Raw genomic sequence first — 26,762 nt, 5'->3', positions numbered from 1 at the left:
AATAATAATAATTAATTGTCCACAGAGGCGCAGACCTCCCACTTCTGAAAACATGTTGTGCCATAGACCCCCATTCAAGATCTGTGTGGATTTTGTAAATATCCCCCCCCCCCCCCCCCCCCAAAATGTCTTCTTTAAAAATAGCCTATCTACAACGTGAGCTTGTAGATCGTCTATTTTCAAGTATCCAATGTATTTGTATATAGGCTTAAAGTGCTCATAGTCGCTTTTGTTGGGCTTGTTTTCACAAACCTGGTTGCTTATTTCTCTCGCAAAATCTGGCAACACAGACAACGACACACACACACACACACACACACACACACACACACACACACACACACACACACACAGAGAGAGAGAGAGCGCTCGCTCTCGCTCTCTGTCTCTCTCTCTCTCTCTCTCTGTACAATTCCTCTAAAATAAACAGCCCACCAGGCTCGCTCACTTTCTCATTTTGTTTAATAATGTTAACTTATTAGAGGACTGGACGGTAATATTGCGGTAGGGACTGTTTGTTGTGGTCAGGTCCAGCGACGCACATTACAGCCACGGTGGCTGTAATGTTCTCTCATTGGCTGTAGCGTGCATCTCCTCTCAAGGTGCTCGCAGCCCCGTTCATAGTGTATGATATTGTCTGTTGTCCTGTCCCAGACAGAGATGAATATCTAACAATTTAGATATCTGAAAACGGTCGGAAAGCCGTCGCAGAGCGGAGAATCGCGGCCACATCGGGTCGCAGAGCCTTTCACACACACAGAGCATTATCTCGCCGATCAAAGGCCGATCTGCGTCAGGTTGGGAGGTTTTGTCGGCGAGCGCCAAAAAATGTCGGCGACAGCAATATCGGACCTAATGTCTTGCAGTGTGTACCAGCCCTAAGTGTACAGACCATGCGCTCCTTGTGAGCCGTTAGGATGTGAGTTTGAATCTGACTCCTGGTCTTGTCTCACATGTTTCTCCTCTTTCTGTCCTTGGTTTCCTGTCTCTCTACACCAGGGCTTCACAAACTGTTACATGACAAGAACCCTGAAATAGACACAGACTCTTGATTTTTTTTTTTTAATTGTGTTGTGAGCTTGTAGATCAGATATTTTCAGAAATAAACACTCAAAATAGAACATTTCTGAAACAAAATACATTTGTGAAAAATACTCTACACTACCCTATCAAAAAAGTATTGTAGTAACTGCATAAAAATGATAAAACAATAAAATGGTGAGTATATTCAGAGTACATGTGTGGTTGATTGACAGGTCCTTCACAACACGTTGATCAGCTTTCCATCCAGTCTGGCTGTTGATTGGGTGGCAGGAAACCTGTACTGGTGTGACAGAGTCAGGGACACCATAGAGGTGTCCAAACTAAACGGGTCGTACAGAACAGTCCTGGTCAACACCGGCCTGGAGGCGCCATGGGCCATGGCTGTGGATGTACGCTACGGGTAAGAACACTGTGGTGACATCATGAACCTCACACTGTGGTGACATCATGAACCTCACAGTGTGGTGACATCATGAACCTCACACTGTGGTGACATCATGAACCTCACAGTGTGGTGACATCATGAACCTCACACTGTGGTGACATCATGAACCTCACACTGTGGTGACATCATGAACCTCACAGTGTGGTGACATCATGAACCTCACACTGTGGTGACATCATGAACCTCACAGTGTGGTGACATCATGAACCTCACACTGTGGTGACATCATGAACCTCACACTGTGGTGACATCATGAACCTCACACTGTGGTGACATCATGAACCTCACACTGTGGTGACATCATGAACCGCACACTGTGGTGACATCATGAACCTCACACTGTGATGACATCATGAACCTCAACACTGTGGTGACATCATGAACCTCACACTGTGGTGACATCATGAACCTCACACTGTGGTGACATCATGAACCTGTGGTGACATCATGAACCTCACACTGTGGTGACATCATGAACCTCACACTGTGGTGACATCATGAACCTGTGGTGACATCATGAACCTCACACTGTGGTGACATCATGAACCTCACACTGTGGTGACATCATGAACCATGTATCACCCATCCTGTGAAACACCACGGATACAAGAAGACTGAATTACATCTAAACATTACATACACACACTTTCCCACAGAGACTCTTGTCATGTGCATCACACAGACACACACACAGACACACACACGCGCGCGCACACACACACACACACACACACACACACACACACACACACACACACACACACACACACACACACACACACACACACACACACACACACACAGCGGATTAACCCTTCGTGGTGCCCGGTGCTTGGACCCGGTTCGGTGCACCCCGGGAGCATTTTGGCAACGGGGGGGGGTGGGGGGGGGGGGGGGGGTGATGCGCGGATCCCTGCTTCTAAATTTCGCAGTTTTCGCCGTTTATTTTTTTCTCACGCCGTTTGGTGACCCCCCCCCCCCAAGGTTGGTGCCCTGTGCTTCAGCACCTCAAGCCCGTTGGATAAGCCACCACTGCACACACACACACACACACAAACACACACACACACACACACACACACACACACACACACACACACACACACACACACACACACACACACACACACACACACACACACACACACACACACACACACACACACACACACTATACGGTATATTCAAATTAGCTTAATGGAGGACAGGCCAGCAGGCAGGCAGACCATGTCATCACACTCATGTCACCACGACTCACCCATATCCATACAAGGAGTTCTCAATGCAGCTACGCCCAAATATGGAGTGTGTTGTCTAACCTCAAAGTGGTGTCATCAGGCGCAAACAAGTCAGTCAGCTCCATATATGGGCACAAAAGGGGGCATACCAATATATGGGCATATACTGATGACGTCAACGATCTCTATTTATGGGAATAAAAGGGACACGTTGTGAGCTTGTAGATCAGCTATCTTTTGTTTAACACTCTTGTATAATGAAGTAGGACATTAATTAATGAAAACACTAAACATAAAACGTAGAAATATGGAGATACAAGGTTTCTGCCCGACAACAACAATATGTTATGATAAAGTAGATAAAAGAGCTGATAAGGGTTGTAAATCCTGCTCTATGTTAATTAAAACTATTTGTAGTTAAACAGCTGAAAACCCAGTGTAAAAAGGATGAGACGAAATCAAAGACAGACACAGGCCGGTTCTCAAATTAAAAGGTTGACATTGTATTAAGAGAAAGAATCAATCCACGAGGCACCGTACAGCAAAAATATCTCTCTGACTAAACAGTCAATGATCACAACAGTTATACACAAAGTAAGTTGTTATCAGCTCTGACGATGACATCTGGCCATGAGGAGCCTTGCTCGTAGGTTGAGACTTTGGCGAGACCTTGGCTCTGACCGGCGTCGCTGGAGGTGTTGTGGCTTTGTCATAGATGGTCAAGTTAACTCCAAGGAGCTGTTATTGTATTCCTCCAGAGATAATCAGCGACCTTGGCTGGGCCTGTGCGCTGTGCAACTCAAAACACATGCAGTCTCTAGAGGAAAGGAGAGAACTGATACTAGGATTAGTTCCAGACCACCTTTAACTTAATAAAATCATAGCATTGGTAGGCAAACTTGAGTTATGCAGAGATGGCACACTAAAATAGGATATAATGGCATATATATCAATATTGTCGACAAAATATACCTATCAGTCCCGAGTTCTTGTGGACAAGATTGGTATGACATTGAAAGAAAATGTAATTAATTAATATAGGAAAACAGATACATTTAGACTTAAATACCTTTTTAAATTATATTAAAGGACTATAAGGGCTAAAACAAATGGTTATTTATTCAGATATGTCTGAATTCAGATTCAGACATACACATTGTTTTACTTCTTCAAAAGGACTGTATTGTTTATTAATTTGGAAGCCAAATGGTTATATTTCATGAGTAAATAATCAGCGTTAGTAGGATGAAATCTTACATAGACTATAGAATAATTAGAATGGTGGGTTCTATATGCTGTTAAATGAGAAAAATGACATCACCTCGTAAGTTCCCAGAATAAGGTATTATAATTATAAACAGATCCTTTCTTTATTTTGAAGGCCATCCCTTGGCAGGATGGCAGGATCTGATTTTTTTTTCTTTTCCTTAAAATCCCACAATGTATGTACCACCAGGAACTTTAGCCAACATAGTCTTGTTTCCAAGAAGCTGTTGTTTCCGGTCCCGCCCCCAAGTGTGTATAGGCTCAGTCGAATTTTAGCCCTACTTCTCCTTGAAGCAATACTGTGGGTTGATATGTTAACCATTTTTTACAAAATAATTTATGGCGGGAAAAACTCACGTGATGCCTCTTTACTCACACAGACGTATAGGACCTACTTTTCCTCTTTGAGCAGTCGAGAGGCGAGGCTTCTGTCACTCAATTTAACCAGGAAGATGATTTAATCTGTAAATGAATTAAACACAGAATTACTGCGTGTAGAAAGTGTACATGAAAGGTATTTGACAAAACATAAGCTGTTTAAAACAGTTAAGAACTCTTGAAAAATAAAATACAAAGGTTTTCCATCGGAGTTTAAAGGTTTTCCATCAGAGTTTGAGACCCTCAGTCTCCCCTGGGGAGGTTTTGTAAACTTCAAGGACTCCTGGGGCAAGATCTGAAATGGATGAATGTGACTAAGGCTGTAAGTTAGTATTTATCGTTAAATGACTATGATAAAGGACAAAAAAAACAACATCAAAAAGATATTAAGCAAATCACATTTAAATCAAATATTCACCAACTCCCTCCTCTTGACACAATACCATATATTCTATATACAGTGTATATATATATATGTATAGTGTGTCAGAGAATGAATTTGCTGATGTGAATGAAAAACAAACAAAAATAAAACAGAAAACCAAGGGGAAAAAAAATTAGAAAAATAAATTGGAAAAAAACGGAAAAAAAATTGGGGGAAAATGTTTAAATAAAATTATTTAAGATTTAAATATAACAATGAAAAGTAAGGAATAAACATCTTTGTTCTGAGGTACATTAGAATTAGATACGGTACACAAAAATAGCAAAAAACTTTCCAAAAAGGAAATAGCAGATCGACAAGCTTAAAAATGTTTTAAGTTAAAAATGATCAAATATTAAAACACTTTTTTAAATAAATCAAAATTACGTTATAATCTTTGTAATATTATGTGTTAATGTTTTCTAAATAATATTATAACATATTGAATCTTATTAGGGTTAATTTAATTGATCTATGTTTTAAATGGAATTCACTTGAGGCTCAGTAGCTACCGGTAGGATGACGTTGCCATAGAACCATGTCTAACATACCACAAAGCACTTCCTGCTGAAGGAATTATGGGTAAGAGACCAGATAAGAGGTAATTTTGGAATGAGTGGCCATAGCAACGTGGCTGTTACAGACCCTAACGGAAACGGAAATCTCCACAAGGGATTGTGGATATTGAAGTTTGCTTAACAGTTAAAGTTACTAAATTAGACGAACAAACTTATTCACACATGCAAACATAAAACATCTGAGGGAGAGAACAAGAGATAAGACGAGAGAGATAGAAACTTTCACTAACACTCCTTTACACTCCCTCGCTCTCTCTCACTCACACACACACCATAAACAACAGGCGCTCAACGAGACAGGGAGAGAGAGTCATTCAGTGTTCAAAATTTTAAACTCAATCATTCATACATACACGTATAGAACATAGATATTTCAGCGTCAAACTAATTTTAGAGTGAGAATTATTTTATACTGACTGGGGTCAGTATTACTTATTAGTTTAAATTATATGAAAAATATTTAAAAGAATTTAAAACGTATTATTAAAGCAAAATATATTGTAATATATTGATGGTTGGATGGTTTAGACTAGAGTGGTCAAAATAAAACTATTATAAATTCAAACAACCAACATTTGGACCAATATGTGTCAGACGTTAATAATAAAATATTAATAACACATTTTTTTTTTTTTTTAAGTAAATGGATATGAATTATTAAAAAAAATGAAATGAAATTGTACCAGGATTTATATTAATGTGTAAATCTTTCTTGGAGTTTCAGAGGAGCACAGGAGGCGTAAGATGTTAAAATGTACACCTTACCTCAGTTGTGACCCCTCTGAAATCCACTGACCTCTGATCCCATATGGTCTTGGGTCACCAAAAAATCTTTACATCAGTAATTTGGATCTGAATGGATCTCGGCTGCCTTCTTTCGGGGTACAGTGATGCTGTAAGGTATAGAGCAGACATGGAGAATGTTTTATAACAAATACTATAGGGTGGAAATTTAACATGAAGTCAAAAATGATGGTTTTGATCAAAGAAACAAAAAGGGTGGGATTCCGTTTATGCCAGAAAATATGTCCCCGTCGTCATAAATAGAACCCCCTCAGCTATCAAAACAAAATAAAAACTAAACTATCCACTAACGAGAAAGAAAAACATAAAACAGATTTAACTTAAGACCAGCCATCAGAAACTGAACTAATGAATGTCAAATAATCAAATGGAATTAATACGCTGGTGTGCTCTGGGTGACGTGGAGATACAGGTGGCACGTCCTAATCCCACATTAGGCACAGCAGAGAAGGAGCAGCCGGAGCACTCCCAGCGTCATAGGGGTCATGGGAGGATAGACACTAAACACAAACAAAGCAACATTAGTGAACAAAATCAACAGTGGTATGGGGTGTGTGAGCACATCAAGGACTAATTTCTTTAAAGTGTTTTTTTTTTTTTTTATTATTATTTTTACACTTACATTACATTACATTACATTACAGTCATTTAGCAGACGCTTTTATCCAAAGCGACTTACAATAAGTGTATTCAACATAGGTAGGGAACGAAAACTACTAATCACCAGAAGTTTTAAGTACATTTCCTGCTAAAACAAGCAACCAAGAGTATACCTAGCGCTAAGGTAAAAGTGCAATATATCAGCTACCTACTTTCTTAAACAGATGAGACAAAAAATGGCAAAATCCAATGAGCACGAGCTAAAACAAATAAGTGTATCGACTAAACAAGATCCAATAAAACAATACAAAAATAAAAACGAGTTCGTACGACTAGTTAACAACAAGTAGGCCAGGCAAAGAGGAAGGATAGTGTTTCCTGAAGAGGTGGGTTTTCAGCCTGCGGCGAAAGATGGGCAGTGACTCTGCTGTCCTGACTTCAGTGGGAAGTTCATTCCACCACTGTGGGGCCAGAACAGAAAAAAGTCGTGACCGTGTCGATCGACCAGAAGGACCGTTGAGTGGCGAGGGAGTCAGTCGCCCCGAGGTGGCAGACCGGAGTGGTCGGGCAGGGGTGTGGGCATTGACCAAAACTCGGAGGTAAGAAGGAGCTGTTCCTTTCACTGCTCTATAGGCTAGCACCAGGGTTTTAAACTGAATGCGAGCTGCTACGGGGAGCCAGTACACTAGAATATTTTAGTACATTTTCTGTTGACAATTGAAAGTGGGACCCATATAAATGGGAACAAGACAACCAATGTGAGATTAATACTAAATGGGTTAACAATCTGAATCGTCTTTGGTAAATATATAAATGTAACAGGTATCAGATTATTTCAAGATGGGTATTCATAAATACTATATTGACACATATCATATTAGAACCTCTAATTTGAATTTCATGAAGTGAGTGGGCTAGGGTAGATGATTTTATATATATATATATGAAATATATATATATATTAAACTCATATACAGATATAATTTTTCATAGTAATGGGAGATAGGAAATAAGCACCTTTTGTCTGTCAATGGTGAAACTTTTCAAAAATATCAGATCTACATGGTCAAAAAAATATATATAGCCTATATTTGGTAATATTTTCATCAATTATAAAAAATAATTAAAAAAAACGTTAAAAACAAGCTTTCATAGTATAATATTATAGTGTTAATGTAGTCTTCTCTGTGAGCAATTATTAACCATAGCCTACTTTGTTATGAGAGCAGCTCCGAACAAGAGAATGTAAGCAGATAAGAAACGAGAAATGAGAGGCTGTATTGGATAAGGGAGTCAGAGAACCTAGGATGAATTTGATTATCTAATATACTTAGTAATGGGTAAAGTAACAATGAGGACTAAGTGTAAGACTTTAGAATCAACTTTATATAAAATAAAATAAAGTCCTTTAAGTAAATGAATTTGAATTAATGAAACTAATCGAATTGTAAATTAGCAGATCTACAAGGACTGATTCCTTTTAAGTGTTTTAAAAGTTAGGACACATCAAGTTCATCTATCTCTGTATCAATTTTATCTATTTTCGGCCAGAGTGTCTTTGTCCGTTTAAAGGGGAGTGCCTCGTTTAGGTTGTAACATTTTTTCTGGGTATGGCCATATTTTCCACAACTATAACACTGCATGGTCTTATAATCTCGACGCGGAGCTTGACTTGTATTTTGTGAGCCCTGTGGCCCAAAGGTTAACCGGGTGTGTGATGTATTACCTTGATTCCATGGTTGGCTGTGCTGTCGGCGTGCCCCGGCTCCCCAGTTGTGATGTAGATTCTTTGGCTTGCTATGTTGTGGTGGATGCAATGTGACGTGACCCTCTGCAGAAATCACAGCCTGAATTTTGGCTCTAGGTTTTGGGTCTGCAATGCAGCTCTCGTAATGCTTAGCAAGAGTAGTGATATCGTCTATAGTTTTTGTTTTCCATAAGGGATCAGACTGTGTTATGGCCTGCTTTAAGTGAGGGCACAGAGCATCCATTAAGAGGAGGTTAAACAAGTGTTGATAGCCCACCTGGCCACTGGTTAGGCCTGAGTGGCGGTTAAACTGGGTTTTAAATTTCTGAATGAATTCCGAGACATCCTCTCCGACTTTCTGTTTGATGTCGGTGAGGACAGATAAATTAGTTTTAGCACGCAGGAGACCAAGTGCGTTCCCTATCATTTTGTTTACAGCTTCCTCGTGGTCTACCTGTCTTATCAGATGGGGTCTCTGTTCGTCCAGAGCTGGTGGCTCGGTACGGAAACATTGGATTGCACGGCCATGTAGGTCGAGGAGGTGGGCCCCCTCTGAAATCTGATGTGACATGGCTTTCGGGCTACTTTTTGCAATAAGGTCCCTGACTTCCGTAGTGTTAAGCTGGAGTTCTATTATCTCTGCTTTGAGCGCGGTCTCCCACCCCTCTGGATTGTCCTGAATATTAGGTAAAGTTTCTGCAATGTTCTTAATATCTTCAGGAGACCATTTCCTGTACCCATAAGCTAAATTGCCATCCCCCTGTGTATAGGCCATTAAGGGCGCTAGTAGTGTGTGTAGCTCTGCTGTATGTTGTGCAGTAAGTGATTGTGTAGGGTGTGTTTTAGTGTTAACCCGACGTTCAGGTAGAGATTTTGATTTCTTACTAGTGCTTGTGTCAGATGGAGGAACGTCGGGTCGGGGTGAAAGTCCTGGTGGCGCACCGACAGCAGGTCCAAGCAGGTCCACATCCTGAGAACGTGGAGAAAGAGTAATTTTTGTTATGTCAAACAAAACCTCGTCATCATCCTTACTTTCAAACATTGACTTGTCAAATGAAGTTAGTATGTCAGTGTTAGTGGCGCACTGCGTTTTTTTACCACTAGTGGGTCCCTGTCTGCTGAGGGGCCTTCGAGGTCCCTGTGACGGGGAAAGGATATTTCCCATAATGCAAAAATGTAATTATTCAGACGTGACTAAAACTTAAAAGACTGTGTTCAAAATCTATTTAGTATCTATATAAGAAGTGGGTGGGCTAGTGTAGACAATTGACCTGTTTTACTATAATTATTATCCCCTCTATTTGACACACACTGAATGTATCTGTGTGTGGCAAGGATGAAATGACAATTACTGATATAAAATTTAAATAAAACAATTCTGAGCAGATGCACGGCTTGCAGGGAGAGAGAGAGAGAGAGAGACAGACAGTGACAACAGATTGTTGACACGTTCAAGGGATTGAGAGAGAGAGTGAGTGAGTGAGTGAGAGAAAGAGGCCGTCAGCCCTACCCAAAGGTTAAATACTTCTGTCTGTGGCAAAGTAGAAGGTTTAAATGACTAGTTTCTTTAAAATACTCAAATCAGCAGGCTGTGTCTTATCCTAGAAAATAAGTAAATATCATACAAACGGTTTAGTGCTGATGTAATGCTGTTTAGGGGCTGAATGGATGAGATGCCTGTAGCTGGTTTTAGTGATACAGAGGTTGCCTGGGGCAAAGGAACACAGGAGAAGTCAAAGATGGCTGGTTCCTAGATAAATGGGAATGAAATCAAAATATTAAACGTATTAAAAATGAAAAATAATTGAATGGTGTATCTGGATACACTATGTTATTTACTATAATAATTCCCCTCTTATTGGCACACACTGAATGTATCTGTGTGTGTCAAGGTTTAAATGATTTACAAAATCAAAGAAACTTAGGATACAGAATGTCAGTTCTGCCTGATTCATAAAATACAGATTCTGGGTTCTGCCTGAGTCATAAAGTACAGAATCTGGGTTCTGCCTGAGTCATAAAGTACAGAATCTGGGTTCTGCCTGAGTCATAAAGTACAGAATCTGGGTTCTGCCTGAGTCATAAAGTACAGAATCTGGGTTCTGCCCGAGTCATAAAGTACAGAATCTGGGTTCTGCCTGAGTCATAAAGTACAGAATCTGAGTTCTGCCTGAGTCATAAAGTACAGAATCTGGGTTCTGCCTGAGTCATAAAGTACAGAATCTGGGTTCTGCCTGAGTCATAAGTTGTGGTACCAAAAATTTAAACCAAAATAAATGAAATAATAAAACGTGCAGACAAATCTAATTTTACCTGACAACCGGTTTACAAAAGAATGATATATATATATATATATATATATACATTGCATTTATACAAGTCAAATAAACAACACCTAATTGTTGTCCATTGAACAGGCAACTGCATATATATATATATATATATATATATATATATATAATATTATTATTATTATTATTATTATTATTATTATTATTATTATTATTATTATTATTTTAAACTTTTATCCTAACAGATCTGAATAAATGTATCTATACAACTGCAGTTAAAAACAGAGGAACAGATGTACCAGGCAATAAATATCTATGCACACACTGGTAGACGTCTGATATGCGCATATATATGTATTGACAGTATCTGTCCAAAAAATATATATATACAACATCAATACTGATAACAATTTTACAAATATATATATATACAAGTACGGCCAATGAGCCTCGTGTTAAAGTTAATGCAATGTCAAAATTACAAGTCAAGGAACCGAACCAAAATGTAACCTGTGTCTTTGTGGTCAGCTGGACGGAGAATCCCCACGCGTTTGAGGAAAGTCTGTGAGCCGCTTGTCTCCAAAAACAATATTTGAAAAAGAGGCTGATTCTAAGATAGCTGACCGGAAAGAGTCCTCGCGCGAAGAGCAGTCGTCCGGAGCCCCTCAGAGTCGACCGCGAAAAAGAAAGATGGGAAAAAAATTCGGAATTTTAAGACTGATTCTAAACGCACCGTCCGAGAAAAATATTAATAATAATTATGATAATAATGTCGGACAGGCCTTTAACCTTACGAAGGACCAATTGATAAAGTAGATAAAAGAGCTGATAAGGGTTGTAAATCCTGCTCTATGTTAATTAAAACTATTTGTAGTTAAACAGCTGAAAACCCAGTGTAAAAAGGATGAGACGAAATCAAAGACAGACACAGGCCGGTTCTCAAATTAAAAGGTTGACATTGTATTAAGAGAAAGAATCAATCCACGAGGCACCGTACAGCAAAAATATCTCTCTGACTAAACAGTCAATGATCATGTTACACACTTCAATGAAGGAATGACTCCATAGCAGTGTGATTTGAGTTGTTCATCCCTTTTACTGCAACAAGACAATTTACAACACATAAACATGAATTACACAACATTTCTGTCCAGTCTGCTTCATTACAATGACAGGATGTACTGAATCCTTCTCTTTGACTGACAGTTATACTGTAACTGGACATGGCCTGGATCATACATAAACATAAATATCATCACATTAATACACAAATCAGCTTGACACAAAATAACATAAATGGCACCAAATAGTTCTGTTCCAACATAGTATTACTATTATTGTGGGTAGAATGAATTAATTATCCACAGCTAGAGTCACACAGTAGCAGCTTGGGGCCTCTGTAGTCACTACCTGGAGTTAGCCTTAGCTGCTAAACTAGTAGGCTAAGCTAAGCTGCTAAGCTAACCTGCCAGCATGGAGGACAATTACTACTAAACAAACATTGTGGAGTCAAAACGGCCAACCTTTCCACCATCAAAATACCCCCTGGTTATATTCTACTTCATGTGTCTCAGTTAACCCACTTTCTCATATCTCACCTGCAACAAGACAATTTACAACACATAACATGAATTAGACAACGTGTCTGTCCAGTCTGCTTCATTACAATGACAGGATGTACTGAATCCTTCTCTTTGACTGACAGACACCTGTAGCGCTCACTGGGGAGTAATGCCCCCTTGTGGCGTGGCGGAGCTATTGCTCTGTATGTGTTATCTTTGGCAGGATTGGAACACAGTGACTATTTTAGTGAAGACTAACATTACAGAAAACAATATTACAGAAATGAAATACACTTAAGCATGAACTCTCTCTTTTTAACTATTTAACTTGTAATCCCATGAAATATACTATGAACTTGAATAGCATGAATTACAATGAAATCAACAAAATATAGCTCAATAACCACAAAAAATAGGGGGTGGCTTAGGCTTATCCCACATTCTCCCCTCCAAAATGTAATGGCGTCCCGACATCACGACATCAGCAGTCCACATGTTGTAAGTATGCCTTGCATATACTGTAGGAAGGTTATCTAAGTAGGAGTCAGAATATAGTCCAAGAACTAGAAGATGCATTACTGTCCATTTCAGTAAAACCATATGACATGTAGCTCCTCTTAATGCCATATGTTTGCAGTAAGTGTCATTGTGCACGATGACATTCCACTGCTACTTCCATCACGAGAATGGGTATCTGCATAATCTCTGAGTAAAGTACTTAACATACTGTAGCAACAACCTCCTATTTAATTTAACATGCCTACTGTAGTCATAATGCGTCACTTCATTATCAACACAAAAAAAAACGTTCTTAGCATAACTAAAATCACTCAATTCTCATAACTCTGAGGTCTTAATAATAACTGTTATATCAATTTCAATCATGTGACATTGTGGGCATCCCCAACCTAGGGTAAGTAAACATTAACTTTTGTTTTCTCTGTCTCAAAGGATATCGGTTTTCTCTGATAGGTGGCTGGTCAGAGTCATCATCATCTTGGTCACTGGCGTCGCATGCAGACTCGGCAGACTGATGATGATCTGATGACCTCTCAGGGCTTTGTGTATCATTCTCCTCTTCCTGTCGGTCCAGCTGGTACTCTGCATTATCCTCTCCATCCAGGTCCTCATCTTCTGCTGTTCCAGCCTCTGGATAGACATCTGGTGCCTCTGTCTGCTGATGCTCTGTCTGAAGATGCTGTTCCACCTGTTCTCTGTCATCTGCTTTCCATCCGATGATTCCTCTCCATTCATCCTCATCCTCTGAACTATGTTCGTGCTCTGGTTTCTCCTGTCTCTGTGTGTTATTTTTCCTTTTCCTTTTCCTTGGTTCTGCACAGAGGTCATTCTTCTCACAGAGGTCAATCTTCTCCACTGGCAGGAATTCACATGGCAGCAGGAGGTTCCTATGCATGACTCTGATACGCCCTTTCCCATTCTCTGGCTTGAGCTCATACACTGGACTATCTGGTTGTTTTCTCTGTGACACAATGTATACTTGACGTTCCCAATACGACCTCAATTTCCCTGGCCCGCCTCTTTCAGTTAGGTTTCGGACAAGCACTCGGCATCCAGGATGCAACTCTGCACCATAGGTCTTCCTGTCATACAGAACTTTTCCTCTTCTGCCCTCTTTGTAGGCTGTGTCTGAGGCCAGCTTGTAAGCGTCATCCATTCGAGCTCTCCATTTCTCAGCATAGTCTCTGCGGGATGAACTTTGGTCCTTTACTGTGAGGCCAAACATCAGGTCAACAGGGAGCCTGGGATTCCGCCCGAACAAGAGAAAGAAGGGTGCATACCCAGTGGCCTCGCTGTGTGTACAATTATAAGCGTGGACCACCTTGGCCAGGGATGCTTTCCAATCTGTTTTAGCTGTCTCTGGGAGGTTTCTGAGCATGGCCAGCAGTGTCCTATTGAATCTTTCAACCTGGCCATTCCCCTGTGGGTGGTAAGGTGTGGTCCGGGATCCTCTTACCCCACTGTATTCTCCCAGCTTGGCGAACAGTTTGTTCTCAAACTCTTTTCCTTGGTCATGGTGGAGCCTCGAGAAAAATCCATACTTTAATACAAAATCACCATAGATCTTGTCTGCAGCTGTTTTGGCAGATTTGTCTTTGCAGGGGTAGGCCTGGGCAAACCGTGTGAAGTGGTCCATCACAACAAGGATATATTCAAATCCTCCTTTACATTTCTCCAGATGTAAGAAATCAATGGAGACCAGCTCGAACGGGTATGTGGTGGTTATGTTAATGAGGGGAGCTCTGGTTGGCCTGTTGGGACGCTTGTTTTTCAGACAGCTGCACACTTGTGTTATTTGATGCTCTACGTCTCTCTGCATGTGAGGCCAGTAAAAGCGATCTCGGATGAGTGTCAGTACCCTCTCTACCCCTAGGTGTCCCATGTCTTCATGTAATTCCTTATACACAAGCCCATGAAACTTCTTAGGCAGGAGAAGCTGTGACCGGCTGGCCGTCTTTCTGTACAATAAACCTTCATCATTAATGTGCAGTTTCTGTTTTTCTCTTACCAGGGCAGCTATGTCTCTGTTACTGGCTCGTATTCCACCTTTTGGCCAGTGGTTTGAGATGACATACTTCAGCACTTCTCCGATTACAGGATCCTCTTCTTGTGCCTCTTTCAGAGATGTTTTTGTGAGCTCTAACCCTGACATCCTCACTTCCTCATTCTCCTCCGCTAACAGTGTTGAGATGGTCAGAGGACACAGCCAGGGCTCACTTTCATGCATCTGAATGGCCAGAGCCTGGGTCACACTGCATATGACCTCTGGTGCAACCGCCTGTGTGCAGGTCTGCATGTACTGTTCCATATCCAAGGGCATGCGTGAGAGACCATCAGCATCCCTGTTAGCTCGGCCTGGTCGATATTTGATGGAGAACTGGAAGTCGGCGAGTTCAGCTACCCACCTGTGGGTGGTGGCATTCAGCTTGGCTGTAGTGAGCACGTATGTGAGTGGGTTGTTGTCAGTGTAGGCTATGAATGGTGGAGAATAGTAAAGATAGTCCCTGAACCTCTCACATATGGCCCACTTCAGGGCCAGGAACTCCAGCTTGCCTGAATGAAGGTGGTAGTTTTTCTCAGGGGCAGTAAGAGTCCTGGACCCGTATGCAATCACAGCCAGCTTTCCCTGCTGCCTCTGGTAAATCACGGCCCCCAGCCCCTCTTGTGATGCATCGCAATGTAGGATGAATGGCTGCTCATAGTCAGGATATCCTAACACTGGTGGCTGGGAGAGAAAGTCAATTAGCTGACAGAGTACCTGTTGGTGTTCAGCTGACCACTGAATGGGGTGAGACGATGGCAACTGGCCCCCTTTGCTCTGTTTTCTCTTGTCAGGCTTTCTTGGTTTGTGTTTCTCTTTCTCTGTCTTTTCTGTGGAGAGGAGGTCATAGAGAGGCTTTGCTATGCGTGAAAAGTTTGCTATGTAGTTTCTATAGTATGAAATAAATCCTAATAGCTTTCTCACTTCTCCAATGGTGGTGGGAGTTCTCTGCTTTAAAGCCTGGACTGGGGCAATGTCTGCAGGGTCCATTGTATGACCATCTTTGGTAACCATCCTCCCCAGGAATCTCACTTGATTTTTGAAAAGCTCACATTTTCTTGATGTCAATTTAACTCCATGGCTCTGGTAACGCTGCAGAACTTTTCTCAGGTCATTTAAGTGGTTCTCGAATGTCTGAGAGTGAACTAAATTGTCATCCAGGTAGGGAAGGCATACCTCATCACGCAGCCCGACCAGGCACTCTTCCATTGACCTCTGGAACTCTGCAGGAGCTGATGATAATCCAAAAGGAATTCTCACCCACTCGTAGAGTCCCCATGGTGTAATAAATGCAGTGAGAGGGCGGCTTGTCTCCTCCAGGAAACCCTGGTGATAGGCCTTGCCTTGGTCAAGGACTGAAAACCAGGCGCTTCCCTTCAAGGTGTTGAGCATGTCTTGTATGCGTGGAATTGGATGGCGGTCAGGTATTGACTTCTTATTTAGCTCCCTGTAGTCACAACACAGGCGGAGACTCCCATCCTTTTTCCGCACACACACAATGGGACTGGAATAGGGAGATTTTGACTTAGCTATCCATCCCCTGTTTAACAAATCTTCAAGGTACTCTTTCACCTCTTTATGGAGTGGCTTTGGGACTGAGATATAGGTTCGCTTTACCGGTGTGGGGTCATTGAGGCGAATCTGGAGTTGCAGTGAGGGTATGGTCCCCACATCATAGTCATCACGACAGAATGCATTCCTCTCTTCCCTCAGTAGCTGCCTCACTTCCTGCTGATGTTCTAGGGGAAGGTGATCAAGGGGGACAGGAGGGTCCCAGACATCTTTACTGACACTGCTTTTCCTGTTTTCTAGTTCCATCCTCTGCTCTCCTGTCAGTGCTGTCAATGTCTGGTTAGTAGTGAGTATCATTGTTTGGGTCTGAATTATTTCGACTGGTCTTGTGTCGGCTGGGTATACAGTCTTGACCATCTGAGTCTGCCCGAGTACAGTTCTTGGTGGCAGTAAGATGTCATGGGCTGTGTTATTCGTGACAGGGAGGGTGATGCGGGACCAGGGGCCTCGCTGTAGACTCACTACACTCTCCTTGAACTCCAACCCATCTGGTAACTGGAGATGAAAATCTGGCTCAACTAGGACATCTTGGCAATCAGGGAGTGGGCCTGCTCTCACACTACACTTAACAGTTTTTGTTTGACCAGCTGGAATTGTAGTGAGCTCTCTCCCTGCCTTCACTGTGCCTTCTCCTAGTCTGTCCTCTCCACTCTTCATCACTTTAACAAAAACCTCAGCTTTCTTACAGTCGAAGGAGAATGCTGTGCTGACTGCCTCTGTCACCACATGTGGTGGTTCTATGCCTCTTCCCAACAGATATTCAATTACGTTGAACCCAATGATTGGCTCCTCTGCCACCCCATCTTCATGAGCTACTAAAACTGGCACTAGAAGCTCTAACTGTGTGGCCTCTTCGGTAGGTAGTCTGAATTTGATTTCAACCCACCCGGAGAAAGGGATTGGTGTCTGGTTCACTGCCCTCCCATCTAAAGTACTGGTAGGCCCCAGGATCTCAGATATACTCCTAACTGTGGTATGGGGAATATTTTGTTGTCTCCATTTCTCATTTATGAGACATACCTGCGACCCAGTGTCCCACAAGGCTCTGGTCTTCACTCCATCCAACTGGCAGGTGATCATGTATTTCTTTCCAATCAGATTAAGGAGCTGAGCTCTTCGTTTTGGGGAGAGGAGACTGACGCAGACAACTTCTTTTTTCTTGTCTTGTGTGTTGGCTGCCAATTTTGTCTCTAAATGTTGAATGCTGTCAGTGATTAGCTTGTAGACATCTTTTTGGTGCTGACTCTGGCTAGGTTCTGACACTGAGGGGGATGGGAGGGGTGTTACAGTGCTAGATGACATATCGACCTGCTCTGACCTGTCTGTGGGCTTGTTCCGGATCCTACATCCCCTGGACAGGTGACCACTTTGTCCACATCTGAAGCAATGGTTACACTCCTCTCCTCTGTTGTTGTCCTGACAGTCTCTGCAGCCCCGTTTCCTACTGGGACGGTGCTGGGGGGACGGTCTGTATGACTCTTGCATGGCACCCTTTATTTCAGCGATTTCCTCTTTTAGTTGTTTAATGATATCAAGGAGCTCTGAATCGTTGCGAGTCACTGTTGGTTGTGTTTTAACCATTTTGTCTTTGGTAGGTGTGAAGGATGACTGTTCACGCCCACCCACTGCTCCAATTGACGCTTCCTGTACTGGTTGCACTTCTGTTCTTACTTCTCTCACTTTGGCCTCTCTACTGTTCTTTCTGAATTTTTGCTGTCTTTCCCACTCAAGACTGGCTGCTTCATTGGTTTTAGCAATCAGAATGTCATCAGTCACTGTGGGATCATCGAGGCAGCTTTTGATCTGATATTTTACATTATCATTAACTAGCCCTGTGCCCACAGCTCTCAAGAACTTCTTCTGTATCAATTCAGGACTGTACTGTTCATCTGCGCCTGGTTCTCTTGATGCTGCCAGGATTCTCTCTTTGAGCTCAATTGCCCTGAATAAGAAGTTCTGTGGGGACTCGTTATTATCTTGGGTGATATTTATCAGCCTGTGATAGAGATCTGTGGAGCTATCCTCTTTGTAGTGGCCCTTTAGAATAGTACGAAGCTGGGGGAGGGTGAGGTCTGTTTTGAGCTCTAACATATCACGGAGGCTTAGACCTGGGCTAATGGCTCTGACAACGGCCTCAATAATTTCTGCCTCACTGTGATTCTTTTTCCGGCCCATTTCAATTTGATGGGTCAGGTTAGAGTATGACAGCTTGTCCTTCTGACCCCTTTCCCCAATTTGGCCATTAATTCTAAATTCCCTGCGCATAGTTACCTCGGTTGGCTGGACTACTGATGAGGTAATTAGCGGACTGGGCACCTGGTTGGGGTTGGTCATTCTGTTTGTCAGCCTAGCCATTTCTTCCTCCATTTTTTTTGTAGAGGCCTGGAAGCTAAGCTGCATGTCTGCATATTGTCCTTGTAGACTGGCCAATGCTGCAGCATCTTGACTGGCCTGATTCTTTTCAACCTGTGCATTCTTCTTTTTTTCCTCTTCAGCACATGCTATTAAACGGTCCAGGAAAGCATGTGCCACCTGCTCATCTTCACTTTCGATTACTGCATCCACTGCTTCACTTATTGTTCTGATCAGTGTGTGCTTTTTGGTCAGTTTCTCAGTTGGGATTTTAGCTGGCACACACACCTCTTGTAGCTGCTCGAACCTCAACTGCACCAGGATCTCACTCAGCCGATCGTGCAGTTGTTCCAGCTCCATGGTCTGTGTGTTGCGTCTGTGATCCCTCACTGCTTCCCAGTAGCACCACTGATCCCACTTCTGACACCAATTTTTGTTACACACTTCAATGAAGGAATGACTCCATAGCAGTAAGACAATTTACAACACATAAACATGAATTAGACAACATTTCTGTCCAGTCTGCTTCATTACAATGACAGGATGTACTGAATCCTTCTCTTTGACTGACAGTTATACTGTAACTGGACATGGACTGGATCATACATAAACATAAATATCATCACATTAATACACAAATCAGCTTGACACAAAATAACATAAATGGCACCAAATAGTTCTGTTCCAACATAGTATTACTATTATTGTGGGTAGAATGAATTAATTATCCACAGCTAGAGTCACACAGTAGCAGCTTGGGGCCTCTGTAGTCACTACCTGGAGTTAGCCTTAGCTGCTAAACTAGTAGGCTAAGCTAAGCTGCTAAGCTAACCTGCCAGCATGGAGGACAATTACTACTAAACAAACATTGTGGAGTCAAAACGGCCAACCTTTCCACCATCAAAATACCCCCTGGTTATATTCTACTTCATGTGTCTCAGTTAACCCACTTTCTCATATCTCACCTGCAACAAGACAATTTACAACACATAACATGAATTAGACAACGTGTCTGTCCAGTCTGCTTCATTACAATGACAGGATGTACTGAATCCTTCTCTTTGACTGACAGACACCTGTAGCGCTCACTGGGGAGTAATGCCCCCTTGTGGCGTGGCGGAGCTATTGCTCTGTATGTGTTATCTTTGGCAGGATTGGAACACAGTGACTATTTTAGTGAAGACTAACATTACAGAAAACAATATTACAGAAATGAAATACACTTAAGCATGAACTCTCTCTTTTTAACTATTTAACTTGTAATCCCATGAAATATACTATGAACTTGAATAGCATGAATTACAATGAAATCAACAAAATATAGCTCAATAACCACAAAAAATAGGGGGTGGCTTAGGCTTATCCCACAATCACAACAGTTATACACAAAGTAAGTTGTTATCAGCTCTGACGATGACATCTGGCCATGAGGAGCCTTGCTCGTAGGTTGAGACTTTGGCGAGACCTTGGCTCTGACCGGCGTCGCTGGAGGTGTTGTGGCTTTGTCATAGATGGTCAAGTTAACTCCAAGGAGCTGTTATTGTATTCCTCCAGAGATAATCAGCGACCTTGGCTGGGCCTGTGCGCTGTGCAACTCAAAACACATGCAGTCTCTAGAGGAAAGGAGAGAACTGATACTAGGATTAGTTCCAGACCACCTTTAACTTAATAAAATCATAGCATTGGTAGGCAAACTTGAGTTATGCAGAGATGGCACACTAAAATAGGATATAATGGCATATATATCAATATTGTCGACAAAATATACCTATCAGTTACATTGTCAGTAAAGATGTCAAACAGTGACCCTGACTCAGTGTCTCCTGACAGGTACTTGTACTGGACAGACGAAGGTTACATCAACCCCCACATAGAGAGGATGGGGATGGACGGCACCAACAGGAGCATCATCGTGAAGGATAAGATCTACCAGCCCACAGGCCTGACGTTAGACTACATCAACAATCACATCTACTGGACCGACAACAAACACAAGGAGAAACACATTGAGTTTGCCAACCTGGATGGAACCAACAGACACGCAGGTCACACACACACACACACACACACACACACACACACACACACACACACACACACACACACACAGACACACACACACACACACACACACACACACACACACACACACAGACACACACACACACACACACACACACACACACACACACACACACACACACACACACACACACACACACACACACACACACACACACACACACACAGGGGAGGAAGAAGTACTCAGATTACGTAAAAGTAATCCCTATTATACTTTGTTGACTGGAGTCCTCCAGAGGTCTATACTAGGCCCCTCCTTTTATCCTCTTTTCACTAAATATCTTTGCAGATAATAGCAGATCTACAAGCTCATAAGATGTTATAATGTGATGCATAGTGTGCTAGTAGTAGAGTTCTCAACGGGCCTGAAAATTAAAGCCCGGCTCTAACTGGGCCCTACTGGGCCAGCCCGAGGCCCGGCTCGGCCCGAACAGTTCTCCTCATTTTAAGCCCGAAAACCCGACAAAACCCAAAAAAAAAAAAAAAAAAAAAAAACATTGCCAGTGTGCGGGCAGCGCCATGTTGCGACTCGCGAGTGAGAGAGAAAGAGAGAAAATGGAGTCAACGGACATTATAATAGTTTTCTAAATGGAAACATCACAATCATCAGTTGTTCATAAATCATCATGTTAACTTAGTAAGTTCTCTTCTGCGCAAAATAGGTTATAGTACGAAATAGGTATTTAGAAATAGAATTAGTTAGTACTAGAATGTTAACTCCCCGTTGTATCTCTCTCTCTCTCGCTCTCCCCCTGACGGCGCTGCCGTGCCGCTGCTCGTGTAATTTATATCTTATCAGCAGAGCAGAGATCTATTCTAGTCTACAAAGTTAAACAAAGTTACAAACCCAAAACGTGTTATTCTACTGCAGTCGCAGATCTATGTTCGGTGAGCGACAGACGCCACTGAGTCTGACCACTTGCGCTGTGCAGTAGGCCTACAAAACAAATCATCTTCTAGTATGAGAACAAGGCAAGCACAAGCAGACCTTGTATTTAGAACTATTGCCTAGTGTCTTGCGCTTGTATGTATAATTTGTAAACTGCTAATAAAGTATTCAGTCAATCAATCAATGCTCCATCTTGAAATGCGTCTGCTCTGTCTGGTGCGTGCTGCTGCTGAGCACCGCCGCGCCACGGCTGTAAGTGTAACACCTTAGTTTAGTCATGTAAATTCAGTCTATTCATTTCTTTTTTCTAACAAAGGGAAGGCTATAATAACACCTATAACATCACTTACCAGTTTACCACCTCATGATGACCAGGCCAGCCAGACTCCGCACTAGTAGTCAGTCGTTAATCATATTCATAGTCATATAGGCTGGCTAATGGCTACACACTTTCTTTAGTAATAGACTTTTGAATCTTTGATGTTCTTCTTCTTATTTAATTATTACTGACTATTATTAATTATCATATATCACAGTAATAATCACACACAGCATACGATACTTCAACTCCATACTCCCAACTTTATTATTATGTGTAGGCTTAGCAGCAGTGCAAACTTGTAAATAAATATATAAACTAAACTAACAAAATAACAGTCTCTGACTCTGATAAAAAAAACTTGTATAACAAATAAACGTAATAAACAAAATAACAGAAACCTAGTTTCTTGTTAGCAGCAAAAAGTAAAACGAATGAAACAAAACAAAATAACAGAAACCTAGTTTCTGATCCTGATTAACAATAGACAATGACATTAGCAGCCAAAAATGAAAAGAATGAAATAAAATAACAGAAACCGAGTTTCTGATATAGCAGCCAAAAATAAAAGGAAACAAAACAAAATGACAGAAACCGGGTTTCTGACTTAAAGTGACTTAAGAACAGTAGCCTAGAAGCAAAATATAAAGTGAATAGGCTACTGTCTGAAATTCTGAATATAGAGATAAATACTAAATAACACTTCTAACTTAGATAAAACAGTTAAATCTCGCACGCACACTATCGAGTCTAGAGACTACATTTAAAACAACACACACAAACTGCAGTGCACACCGATCTTTGACCAGTCCTTTTCTTTTACAAATTAAGACATTAAGCTGCTACACAATAGTTAGGCTACTACTTATTGCCGTGGAGGAACAACAACGCATCCACAGTGTCTGGCTTGAGGCGTGTTCTCCTCTCCTCGATAGTGCGGCCTGCCGCACTGAAAACCCTCTCACTGCTGCTGCTGCTGGCCGGTACACCCAGAATATTCCGTGCCAATTTAGCGAGCCTGGGATATGCCGTGGTGTTTTTTTCCCACCAGCCCAGCAGATCCTGGTCATCACTCATGACTTGCCTCTGGCGTACGTAGCTCTCCACCTCATCCTCCTCAGTTTCATCATCTTCTCCAAAGCGGTTCTCCCACTCGTCAAACTGACGTGGTCTCTTGGGAGCTGGAGGCTCTGGAGCAGCAGCATCTCCACCAGCCTCCTCTTCTTCGCCACCCTCCTCTTCTCCAGTTTCTTCAACCACCACCACTGTCTCCTCCTCCTCTGATGGTCGTGTGACTAGGTGGGACTTCACGTATTCGTGAACGGTGGCCCTTTCAGTAGCAGACAGCATGCGCAACTGGTTATATTTTGGCCACAGAAAAATTGCGGCCTTGTGGAGAGCTGTAATCTCCAATTTCTTTTCCAGCCACTGCGCATGTCGCTGGCGCACAAAAGCTTGCTGTGGTGCGTCTTGTGCGTTGGGACCACAGTGCCTCCTCAGTCTTTCTCTCCACAGGCAGACAAGTTGGAGAGTGGGGTATTTGTCCCCCTCCAGCTCCCGCTGTGCGTCCCAAAAGGGCTTGAGGAAGGACACCAGAAATGCCAGCGTATCAGGGCCCACCTTTTCCACTCGCTCAGCCTCTCCACGCGACTCCAGCTTGTCGTGCAGTTCTCCGTATACATCCTGAATGGACTTCAGACACATGTATACAGAGCTGAATCTTGTCTCAGCCACCTGCAGTAGGGTCTTACTCAGCTGCGCTGATAATCCCGACTGCTTGACATACCTGCAGTGTAATACAATAATAACAAATAAAAAACTGGAACACGCAAATTACGCACATTTTAATTTGCTTTTTAATTGTGTAACACACACATAGCCTACATAGCCTATAATAACCTGAGAAGAAAACGAAAAGTAGCCTATAATAGCCTAATTTAGTAGTCATTAGTGCTATAATTATAGTAACAGTATAACAAACAAACAAAGCCTACCTCACTAGGGCCCTCGCTGCAGTCAGGGTTTCAGCGATGTCAGGGGCATTTGCAACAAGTGCGGTGTCATGTTCCAGGCCATGTTTCAACACCGTATTAAGGACATGATCCTGGCAGTCAAGTCTGGTGTAGGACTGCAAGGCTTTTATCATATTTGACCCCTGGTCAGTGACCCAAACAATCTTGCTCAGCGAAATTGGCTCAAATCCAAACTTGTTCACCAGCTTGGTGACTATCTCCCGTTTAATGTTGTCCCCCGTCTTCTTCAATTCCAATGGGAACATGGCTGTGGTCAGATTTCTTCCGATCAATTGGAAATCTTCCGTTACAAAATGGCATGTAATGGCAAGATAACTAATTTTTCGGAAGTCATCTGTCCACATGTCAGTTGACATTCCTACTGTGCCTCCGTTTTTTATATGTGCTTTCACTTGGTCTGTGAAGACTCCCCGTTTCTCCTCAGCCAAGGCCCTGCAGTGTGTGGCTATGGTGTTGGCACATGGGATAACGGAGCTGGCTGGTACTTTACCATGCGTGGCCCCGACGTTGATTAGCTCCTGGGCTAATTCCATGAAGCCATCGCCTTCTACAATATAAAATGGCCTGATGTCCTTTGCACAAAAAGAGACACACTTTTGTGTCACTGTTTGCTTTAGTTTTAGAGGGACAGTCACGGCACTCCTTGTCACAAATGTGGCCATTGTTGACTGCTGCGGCTGGCCTGAGCCTGATGGTGTTGCCGACGTTCCAGAGCACGAATCCTTAATGTGAGGATTCATGGTGGATGTCCCCGTTGTCTTGCTGTTGTATACCAGCACCTGTTTGCATTTTGTGCACTGGGTAAAGTCCAACACCTTCCCTTCGGAGTTCACGACCAATTTGAATCTCTCCCATGCTTTGGCCTTCCCAGCCTCGTTAGTAGATAAACTAAACTCTCCTGTCGCAAGTTTTCTTTTAATTGTTTTCGCATCCATCTTCTCCAAAGTTCTTCTCCCCTCTGGCTGACCTGCTGTTAACCTGAGTCGGACACGCCCCCCCATCATCCTCTCTGCGCACTGTGTGATTTATGGCCCTTTAAAAAAACGATCTACAAGTTAAACAAGTGTTAGCTCATGATGCATTGTGCACTTCAGTGGGTTTGTAGATTGAATGTTTTTTTTGTGCGCAACACCAGACTGCAATTAAGTACAAATCAGGCCATCATCCTCTCTGCGCACTGTGTGATTTATGGTCCTTTAAAAAAAACGATCTACAAGTTAAACAAGTGTTAGCTCATGATGCATTGTGGACTTCAGTGGGTTTGTAGATTGAATGTTTTTTTTGTGCGCAACACCAGACTGCAATGAAGTCTAAATCAGGCGCCCTCAGCCTCACTCAGTCTGACAGACTTTATGCTGCGCAACAGCGCGACGCGTGCTGTTCTCTTCTCTCTCTCTCTCCCAGCGCCAGTCCCAAACTCCCAATCAGTCCAGTCAGAGCGCAGCACAACACACAACACAACACACTGACAGCACTGCTGTTCATTATTAATAAATAAATACACAAAGACAGATTGACAGAACAGAATCATTATTATTGGGAAAAAAAAAATCCCCAGCAGCAACGCCAACCCGAGAGCCCGACCCGGCCCTACCAATTAGCATAAATTTCGGCCCGGCTCGGCCCGAACCCGTCGGGTCGGGTCGGGTACCCTCGGGTTCGGGCAGAATTTGAGAACTCTAGCTAGTAGATCTGCTATTTCCGGTGAATGTTTGTCCCAGAATAGGATCAATAGGGTCCATGTGGTTAAATTAACACTCCAGAGTGTTATTAGAATGGATTATGTTAATGTTTACATGAAGAAAAAAACAAGGAAAACAGTGAGAATATTGTTTACTTTTTTAAACTTTATTGATGAATTTTAACTCTTGTTATAATATTCTTTATAATACTTTGTTCATGTATTTTATATTATTTTTACTCTTTTGGTTTTGTGTGTCTTTAGTTGTGAGTCAGGCCATCCACGACATCACTGCTATTACTCTGTTTGAGGATCACATCTACTGGATAGTGAGAGACAGGGAGACCAGCACCAGCTCCATCTACAGAGCCAACAAGACTCAGGGAACCAACAAGATCAGACTCATCAGCAACCTGAACAGACCATATGACCTCCACATGTATCACCCCTATAGACAACCTGAGGGTCTGTACCACCTACTGTATACAACACTCTCACTATTCACTCTCACTGGGGGCGGCCATAGCTGAGTGGTTAGAGAGCCCGGCTGGGCAGCCAGAGGCTCTACAGTAGTTGTAGCAGGTTCCATTCCAGCAATGTGTCCATGTGTGTCCCTGAGCAACACTCTGAACCCCTAATTACTCCCTGAGTGAATGGCTGTGTGTGTGTGTGTGTGTGTGTGTGTGTGTGTGTGTGTGTGTGTGTGTGTGTGTGTGTGTGTGTGTGTGTGTGTGTGTGTGTGTGTGTGTGTGTGTGTACATATATAGTCCCTGTAAATATGTTTTTACACGGACAAAAAACACCCCAATGATTTTATTTATTGTCTGTTATTGTATTATTTGATCTGTTTTTAAGACGGTTATATTAGTTATAGTAGTAGTGCCTCATAGTAATATC

General features: G+C 42.3%; 1 protein-coding gene across 1 annotated transcript in view; it reads left to right on the top strand.

Moving 5' to 3' along the window:
• The window catches only part of LOC311056032 (uncharacterized protein), a gene marked incomplete at its 3' end in the record, with an annotated part of 55,188 nt that overhangs the window by 5,387 nt on the left and 23,039 nt on the right, over positions 1–26,762 (top strand). Inside the window, exons 5-7 of the mRNA XM_084072374.1 lie at positions 1,257–1,444; positions 20,692–20,906; positions 26,130–26,330. Of these exons, the coding sequence (XP_083928500.1) occupies positions 1,257–1,444; positions 20,692–20,906; positions 26,130–26,330 (604 nt within the window). The remainder of the gene's footprint in view (positions 1–1,256; positions 1,445–20,691; positions 20,907–26,129; positions 26,331–26,762) is intronic.

Source organism: Gymnoscopelus microlampas, assembly GCF_963454915.1.
Source record: "Gymnoscopelus microlampas genome assembly, chromosome: 2".
NCBI classification, from domain to species: Eukaryota; Metazoa; Chordata; class Actinopteri; order Myctophiformes; family Myctophidae; genus Gymnoscopelus; species Gymnoscopelus microlampas.
The sequence above is the reverse complement of the archived record's forward strand: the minus strand, read 5'-3'. Positions and strand labels throughout refer to the sequence as shown.